The sequence below is a fragment of the Aulonocara sp. 'chitande type north' Nkhata Bay genome, linkage group LG3 (genome assembly GCF_057382095.1).
Source record: "Aulonocara sp. 'chitande type north' Nkhata Bay isolate Kocher_YH1m ecotype deep benthic linkage group LG3, A_spYH_male_GT1.1, whole genome shotgun sequence".
Lineage (NCBI taxonomy): Eukaryota > Metazoa > Chordata > Actinopteri > Cichliformes > Cichlidae > Aulonocara > Aulonocara sp. 'chitande type north' Nkhata Bay.
The window spans coordinates 9,429,787-9,439,024 of record NC_141346.1 but is presented as its reverse complement, the minus strand read 5'-3'; the positions used below and the strand labels follow the sequence as shown (position 1 = coordinate 9,439,024).

Sequence of the window (9,238 nt, the reverse complement as noted above, 5' to 3'; positions counted from 1 at the left end):
TATAACACTGGATGTTGAGGCTATTACTCCGTCTCAGGTGTAATAACAAGGGTGACCAAAGAGAACTTCAAACTCTCTACTCCATGTCATCTGACACATCATGTGGCTGAATTATGACACTTTTTTTTGTGATTATTACACTTGTCTGTGAAGCTTTGGGAACAGAAAGAAACCAAGTTTCAGTTTAAAAACTTTAATTCACTGACAGGAAACAACATTAGAAATATAATCATCCTCAACTGATCTGCTCCACTGACACTGACACCTTCAACGGACACACGTTCAATTTACATGACCAAATATATGGAAACATCCTGTGAGTGAATGTGTGTGTGAAGGTGTGTATGTGTGTGTTAGTATCAGGATCAGAGAACGACAGCTTTCCTCTGTTCCAGTCCAGATTCACTCTGATCCTCTGGAGATTCTTCTCTACTGAGAGAACAGTGGGTGGAGCTGATGGTGAAAATGATGAGTATTTACCTTCATAGAACCCTATTCCCCATAATCCAGACCGTACACTTCCCTTTCTCTGCACAGACTCTGCCAACACCCCCAGTCCCCACCCTGTATTATCACCAACTTCGACATCCCAGCTGTGAGTCCCTGAGTTAAAGCCCTCAGAGCCCAGGACACAACAGGAATAATCAATCCTCTCTGGATTATCAGGAAGCTGCTGCCTCTCTCCTCCATATCTCACACTGGTCAGATCTTCAGACAGGATGAGGTTTGGATCAGCAGTGTTTGGGTCCAGAATGAGAGGAGTGTAGGAGACCATGGCCTTCATGTTGTTCCAGATGTTGAAGGTCAGGTTGCCCAGGTGTTTGGCCTGGTCTATCAGAGCTCCTGAGGGCAGCTGTGGATCATCCAGCAGGGGGCAGCGCTGGACTCTTTCCACTGCAGCCTTGTAGTTGTGCAGGAATGAGACGTCTTCAGCTCTCAGCTCCTCCTCTGTGGCTCTGACTGTGTCTGAAAGAGCTGCTATCTCTCTGCTCAGAGCCTCCATCTTCTCCTTCATCGTCACACTCTTCTGCTCCTCTTCCTCCCTCAGTGCAGCAAGCCTGGCCTCCTCTTCCTCTGCTAGAAACTGGTGAAGCTTCTTAAACTGCTCCTTAATCTGCCTCTCTGTGTGTCGGGCCTGGACCTTAATGTGTTTTACTGTTTGATAAAACTTCAGTTCATCCTTTTCACAAACCTTTAACTTCTTCTTTAAGGGCTCCAGAGTTTCCTGAAGTTCCTTCTTGTGTTGTTGTGCAGCTTCATCGATGGGTCTGCATCTGTGGTTGGCATGTTTTTCTGAGTCTCTGCAGATGACACACACTGGCTGCTGATGGTCCAGACAGAAGAGTTTGAGTTTCTCAGAGTGCAGACTGCAGAGAGCCTCTGAAGCTCTCTGATCTCTCTCCTGTAAGAACGACTCACACAGGTTCTGTAAGTCCAGGTTTAAAGGTGGATCATACTCTGATATTTTCTTACAAAGTGGACACTCGCATGTTGGTCTCTCTCTCCACCATCTCTTCATACAGTCTTTACAGAAGCTGTGGCTACATGACAGAATAACAGGATCTCTGAAGACCTCCTTACAGACCGGACAGCAGAGATCCTCCTCTGATCTGGAAGCCATTGAGTCTGTGAGTGAAGATTGATGTTCAAAGCAGACTGTTGTGTTGTTTATCAGATACACCTGAAATTAGAGAAAAGTAAAAGAAAGGAATAAGAAATATTGAAAGAAAGAGGACACAACTTATACTTCCATATTTTACCATAACATTATTCATTTAAGTCACAACTTAACTGTACTCTAGTGTAAAGGAAAATTAGATTTTTGTCATTGTAATCACATTGTGTAATTACATAGCTCTACTATTATGTATTCTAGATTCCACTTTTATATTTTAATACGTTAACTGAGTAAATTTTCATGCAATGCCAAGCTCTCTTGAGGTTGTTTCTACTGAGTTCTACCTCAATCTTATTTTTATACCTCATCTTAACGTTCTTTATTGCAGCCCTCACCTCCTTCCTCAATGTTCTAACAGTGGAAACGGCTCCCTCGTTAAAAGCAATTGGCCTTTAAAGAATGAAATCGTTGATGTCTTTAGAGAGCCACCGTTTGTTATTGGGGAAAGTCTTAAATTCTCTAGATGGAATCACTTTAGCTTTAACTCTTTAGAGATGTAGCTACACACCACATCGCTACGTTCATCCACATCGGAAGTGCTCTCTTGAAATGGGGACCACTCAGTGCAATCAAAACACCCCTGAAGGGCAACACAACTGTCTTTTGTCTAGACATTAGCCCGCTTCACACAGGTCTTCTCCCTCCCGTCACAGGTACATAAGCAGGGAGGAGATGAACATCATTGTGATCTGAAGAACCTAGTGCAGGTCCAGCCACAAGACTTTTTTGCCCCCTTAATTGGTCCATAACACAAATCCAGAGTTCCATTACGCCTTGTAGGACAGGGGACACATTGAAAGAAATTGTTCAGTGATTTCTTAAGATTACAGTTGTTAAAATCACCAAGAACAAAATTAGGAGCATCCGGAGAGAGGGACTGCAGATTGTGTACCACTTTAAAAACGTCATCAGCAGCAATTCTAACATTAGCTTTGAGATGAGTGTAAACAACAGTGACAAAAATTTTAGGGAATTCTCTCGGTAAGAAAAATGGCCTGAAAGATACTGACAAGAGCTCAATGTGAGGAAGACAACCCTTCCCGCAGAGTAAAATTATTACACCAGCCCTGGTTGATATACAAACATACCCGTCCTCCATGAGATTTGTGTGTTGTTGTATGTTCTCCAGTACATACATGATCATGATTAGTGTCTTTCTGAACAGTAACAGGCTCAGGCAATATGTGTCTGCGATTTCTCCTGTAAGTGTTTCCATCTGACTGTACCAGGTAGGATCTAGGTTCTTTTCGAAGTTCCTTCACCATACCTGTGCGGTCATAACCCTGTGGGGTCTGTAACCTCACTACGTGTCCTTCGTCAAGAGGTGGAAGTGGTCGGCTGGATCTGTCATAACAGACCTTCTGAGTCAGTCTCTTGTTGAGTAGTTGGGCTTTCATTCTCTCAGATTCACGGTGTTGTGGTTCAAGCAGTTTGGTTGTGATTGGGAGCATAGTTCGAGTCTGTCTGGATAGAAGTCGTTCTGCAGGAGAACCCAGGTTCACATCACGTGGAACATTACTGAGATTCAGCAGGTTGAGAAATACATCAGTGCCATCTCTGTGAGATTTCTCCATCAGCTGTTTAGCACTGCACACTGCTCTCTCAGCAAGCCCATTGGATTGAGGATACTCTGGACAGCTGGTGACATGTTTAAAGTCCCACTGTGAAGCGAAGTCTTTGAAACGCTGGCTTGTAAACTTCCTTCCATTGTCTGAGATCAGAGTGTGTGGAGCACCATAAACTGAGAAGTGTCTTTTTAGCTTCTTGATGACTGTCGCTGATGTCAAATCCTTTAGCAGGTCAATCTCAAACCAGCCTGAGTATAAGTCGACTACTTCTAAATAGCAGTGCCACTCAAAGATATCTGTAGCCACAGTTGACCAAGGAACTTCATGCAGATGAAGGGGCTCTTTTTGTTGATGAGATTTAGTGCTGTTACACACCGAGCAGGAAGTAACTGTTTTTTCAATATCTCTTGACATGAACGGCCAGAAGACGATCCCCCGTGCTCTCCGCTTGGTAGCTTCTACGCCGGAATGTCCTCTGTGCATGATGGTAGTGTAGTCTCCTTGCAGGGATTTTGGGATCACGGCTTTGGAACCTTTACGAATGATGCCATTATCCACAGTCAGCTCATCCCTGAAAGGAAAATATGGATGAACTGCCGTGGGAAGGTTGTGGAGTTGTTGTGGCCAACCATGTTTGATGAACGAGCTGAGCACTTGCAGTGTCTCATCCTCAGCTGTGTGTCCTTTAAGTTCCTCCAGGCGTGAAGAAGAGATGCAGCTCACCGTCATGACATCAAAGTTGTCCTCTTCTTCAGACTGCTGGAAAGTGGATCTGCTGGGAGCTCCAGCATGTCAGCCAGATACATGTGTTTTCCACATTTATATGTGAGGGTGATGTTTTATTTTTGGAGCCTTAACAACATCCTCTGTAATCTGGCTGGTGAGGGGTGAATAGGTTTCTGTTTGTGACCCGTGGTAGGTACCTATTTAAAATAGGACAGAGCCGTAGGCGCACAGTCAGTTTAAAAGAGTTTAATTTTTAATACAAAATAAAAGAAACAGTGTAACAGCAGCACCTAAAAACAATTAAAAACGTTACCTTATTAAAAAACGATAAGACTGTACGATTGCCCGTGAGGCAGGACAAGCGCTGCGGAGAACAGTTTAAAAACAAATCAACATAGCACACAGGTTAAAAATGGACGGCAACTCACACATGACCCCAAATGGGTAAAACACTATAGAAAAAAAGGCAAATCTTCGGTGCCGTCTTCACTCGGGCCCCCCGCTGTGCATGCAAGAGCGGGGAGACAAAAAAGGATTTGTTTTCCCTGCAGAGCCTTCACCGCCTGCGAATCAATATCTGTGGTGCCTACTGATACAGAAAAAGTAAAACAAAAAACCAAAACCATCGACAGCCGCAGCAGTCAGTCTGTCGGCTTACACCAGTTTAAAACAAATTAAAACACACTGATGTGTCGGGTCCTTTGCCCGCAGCCAGAAATCCACCTGGCAAAGCAGCAGCTCGGTACTCTGTAAATAAAAGGCAGGAGATCACTAGCTGGACAATAAAACACAGGAATATTCCTCCACTGAATTGGTTTTGTTACCTGTCCACAAGTTCGTGTCACACCCTAATAAATGTGGGTCAGTGGCGATGAAGTCCACTATACCGTTCTCACGGGAGCAATGTTTCCCACCTACAAGGGTGCAAATAACTGTAAACCTCTGCCAACAGCCAGAGCTCAAGTGGTACATTTTTGTGTAACCTACCGTTCTAACAGAAGTTTAGGGGAGGACGCGTATCAGACTTTCATAGTTAAGAAACACCAACTTGCCCAACTCGGACCAAGCACTCGCAGCTTCAGGTTTGCAAAGGAATACCCAATTGCCCACACCTGCGCTTATGAAAGGAGCGAAGACCAGCTCCGCCCACCAGGGGCGGTCCCAAGTCTCCAGGTCTCACCTGTCACATTCAGTATGGTGACCAGTGGCAGATGGTCTGTTTTTTATAACCACAGGCTTGCCATAAATGTAGTCATGAAACTTTGTACATGAGAAAACAACAGCCAGCAGCTCTTTTTCCATCTGAGCATATCTGGTTTCAGTGCCTGTCAGAGTACGTGAAGCATATGCCACAGGTTGCCCTTTCTGTAAGCAAGCTGCACCAAGACTATACTGTGATGCATCGCATGTTAGTGTCACAGGTTTGCTGACATCATAATATGACAGAACAGGTGGATTAGACATGTGCTCTTTAAGTGCTTCAAACGCAGTCTGATGCTGTGTGTCCCACATCCACTCGGTGTCCTTGTGTGTGAGCTGTCGCAGAGGAGCTGTCAGATGGCTGAAGTTTGGAATGAATTTTCCAAGATAATTGATCATCCCCAGGAACCTCTGCAGGGCTTGGACATCCGTTGGAACTGGCATCTCTTTGATTGCGGCTGTTTTAGAAGGGTCTGCTTTAAGTCCCTCGCTTGTGAAAATGTGTCCGACATAACTGACCTGAATTTGCACTTTAATGGGTTTAGTCGCAGGTTTACTTCTCTGGCACGATCAAGGACTTTTCTCAGGTTGTCGTCATGTTCTGTCATGGTTCTTCCGCCGATGAGTACATCATCAACAATGATGGCACATGGATACCCAGCGAATATCTGCTCCATGGCTCGCTGAAACACCTTGCATTAAAACCAAAAGGCATTCCTTTTGGTTTTCATTCATTCATTGCTGAATGATGCAAGTCCCATTTCTCTGCATGCACATAGTCCAAATATTGGCTGAACATCTTCATTAATAACAAAGAATGATAGCACACGTGACTGTCCATGCAGAAAACACTGCAGCCTAATTACACTTGAGGTTTGAATCTTGCTGCCTCCAAATGCTACTAGGTTAATGGACTTGGGGTGTGCTTTCATTTGTTAATCTGCTCTTATAATGTTAACCATTTTCTTGGGAAGCACATTACATTTAGCATCGGTGTCTACTTTCATCTCAACAGGAATCCCATTAATCTGCACGGTGACAAAAACTTCCTCTTTGTGTTCCACATGCACATCAGTCGCATGGATTTGCTTCAATCCGTAAATCACTTACATTGGATTCAACAGTCTCGCCAGTCCTCTGATTCCGTGTGTTGAACTTGTGTCTTTCCATCCTGACATTGGTTTGTGGGCTGCACATTTCTCTGAATTTTCTCTTGAGGCACTCAGGATCCTCCTTCGATTCTGCAGGAATGAGGACTCGTCCTCCATCGCCGGGCTCTCTCGCTTCTGGTGCGTAAACAAAAGACCGCTCCCGTTCTATGGCTTCGGGACCTGCTAAGTTGAGCAATATGTAGGCTTGTGTGCACGCTGGCTTGTCAGAGTGTGCCACTGCTATAAAAATGTCATACTCTTGCTCAAAAATGCGCTGATTTTCAGCAACATTACCATTGAAAACAAGCGGGTCAGGCCTCCTGAATCCTTCCGCCATGTCGGCTGCAGTCCGGATACAAATAAATGCACCCAGAAAACAGACTTGAGACAGAAAAAAAAAATTAAAAACATCGTCAACTACGAAGTACGTGTTCCGTCGTTTCTGACACCATGTTGTATGTTCACCAGTATGATAATGATGAAGCAGTAAACTCAGTTAACGTGGTTTTATTAACCAGCAGAGAATTTACATGCTTGGATTCAATAACGGATTGCCGTCTATACCACACAAAACATACACAGACCTACACGGATTAGGACAAAATACCAAACTAACAGCTGGTTATCTACATGTATTACTCCACAGTTCCAATCCAATCTGACAGGGGTCCAAAAGCCACTGATTTGCAGTGAAGTGTCACCATCAGATGAGCATCACTGTATTCCCATAGATAAAGCACATTCCCTTTTAGTGCATCAATCTTGTTCCTAAAAAATTGGGCATTAGCTAGGATCTTAGACTGCAGAGGAGCACGAATCTTCCTCAAAATTTTCCTTACACACTGATGCACGCTGTCTTTCTTTCCGCATTTTCTCAAGCCCAGGGGCTTTTCAAAGTTAGTCTTTAACTGGGCAAATAAATCCTCCAAGAGTAATATCCATCCAAGTATTATGTCAGGGTCGGACGGTGCCCTGACCGGTCGACCTGCCTGTGTGTGTTCTCCTCTCTCTCACTCTGTTTTTTCTCCGGCTCCGCTGCAATTGTTACGCGGTCGTGTAGCAACGAGAGACCTCCGACCCGGAAGCGCTGCCGCTCTCAGCTGCCTCACCTGTGACCGATTCCTCGCCAGCTGCTGTCAATTATCCACCATCGTTGGCAGGACTATTTAATGGTGTGGCTGAGTGGAAAACAGCGCTGGAGTATTGCACCAAGCTGGGTAGTGACTCTAGCGCAGAGAGTGGTAAAAACAGTGTAGATAGTGGAGGGAGGCTAATTGTGTTTGTTTTTGCCTGTTCCCAGGAGCGAATGAGATGGAGAGATGGAAGAAGCGACTTTGCTGAATTTTGGGAGTTTTATGGACACCAATGCACTAGCACGTATCACAAGGGGATAACGGGAGATGAGGATGGAAAGGACTTGCACCGTGGATAACTGTGGACTGGTTTTTCTTCACTGTAAATAAAGACACTGTTAAACTTTTATGAGAGGTCCACGTCTGGGTTCGCTAACTCACCATCTTTAACACATTAGAAGAATCGTACGTAAGAAAAACAGGATCACCGTAATCCACGTAGTTCCTCGCGCATGTAAGTAATTGAGAGTGAATGACTCCAGGTGAGCATTGCCACCAACAATAAAAATAAGGTGTAAAAGATCTCCATCTCAGCAAAAACAACATAAGAAATGAATCAAGGAAACCATTCACTTGAAAGTTAACGTGGTTCAGAACAGAGTTAAAAACAAAAGAAAAAAAAAAGAAAAACACCAATAAACGCCTGCTGCAGGTCGCCACCACGTCCCCACATGAAGGCTAGGCGAAGAGGGTGGGGGACAGTAACAACTGGATCCGGATTGGAATGAAACGGATGCCAGGCACATGTGTTTAACACAAAATAAATCTTTATTATAATCAATTAACCCAATAATTATATAAACAGTAACAACAGAAAGAGGCAGCAACGCTGGAATCCTTCCTGTGGGGGAGAAAAACTCCTTTTGGTTTTACCTGCTGATGTCAGACATGACATCATCAGTAAACAAAATCAGGAAATGCTGGGCGGCCTATCCCACAAATGACCTACATAAAAACCTCAGTGAGGACTGTGGCTGTATCCCAATTCAGGGTCTGCTTCCTTCAGAGGACCCAGCCTTTGCGGTCTACGTAATGTTGGCATTACTAAATCTGTCTGAATGCTTACATATATGTGTAAAAAGAAAATGTGCGAGCTGTGATAATTGTTTCTGATAAAATGAAGAGTAGACGGATATCTTAAATATCCATTTAATGGGTGTGAAAATCATAACTGCTTTAAGTCATACAGAATATATATCAGAGCCTTAAACAGGCTGACTTCTGCTAAATGGGTCAAACTGGGCAGAAAGTCTACAAACACATAACATCCTTATAGAATATGATGTAACACTATAGATCAACTTACCTCGGAATATATAAAACATATAAACAATTACAGCAATATGATGCAACAAACACAGCAGCTACTGATCCAAAATACTCAAAGCTTCATAGAATTCTGCTGCTGATACATACTTTAGGTTTCTGAATATTAAACTTGTTTCTGAAAGGCCTTTAAATGGGGCCTTGAAGGATACAGACCCTGAATTGGGATACAGGTTGTAACATCATACCAGCAGTTCTGAATACTTCCTGGAGTGATTTTAACAGTCCAGCAGAGTAAGCACAGCTGGAGCAGATCACACTAACGATGAAACATTTCCATTAACATTGATAAATCATAAAATTCTTGTTGCCTTAGGCAGTCGTGTGTTAGTGCCAGCCTCATATATATGTGAACAACCACTTCTTACCTTGTATATAAACAATGGCCCTGTTATGATGTCACAGGTGAGGCCGGAGACAGATATCTGCTCAGAGTGAACAGAGCCAGGTCAATAA

At 43.8% G+C, this 9,238-nt stretch overlaps 1 protein-coding gene and 1 long non-coding RNA gene across 2 annotated transcripts; both read right to left on the bottom strand.

Annotated features, from left to right (window-relative positions):
* Positions 1-235: 235 nt before the first annotated feature.
* On the bottom strand, positions 236-3,081 carry LOC147333840 (nuclear factor 7, ovary-like). The gene is made up of 2 exons (XM_086270417.1): positions 2,946-3,081; positions 236-1,681 (listed from the first exon to the last, which is right to left on the bottom strand). The coding sequence occupies exons 1-2, from the start codon at positions 2,955-2,957 to the stop codon at positions 236-238; spliced, it is 1,458 nt and encodes a 485-aa protein (XP_086126543.1). The 5' UTR covers positions 2,958-3,081.
* A 1,121-nt stretch (positions 3,082-4,202) lies between these two features.
* Positions 4,203-5,149, bottom strand: LOC147333839 (uncharacterized). Its single transcript, XR_015125970.1, has 2 exons — positions 4,797-5,149; positions 4,203-4,719 (listed from the first exon to the last, which is right to left on the bottom strand). It is a non-coding gene; the product is annotated as an uncharacterized LOC147333839 (long non-coding RNA).
* Positions 5,150-9,238: the final 4,089 nt, after the last annotated feature.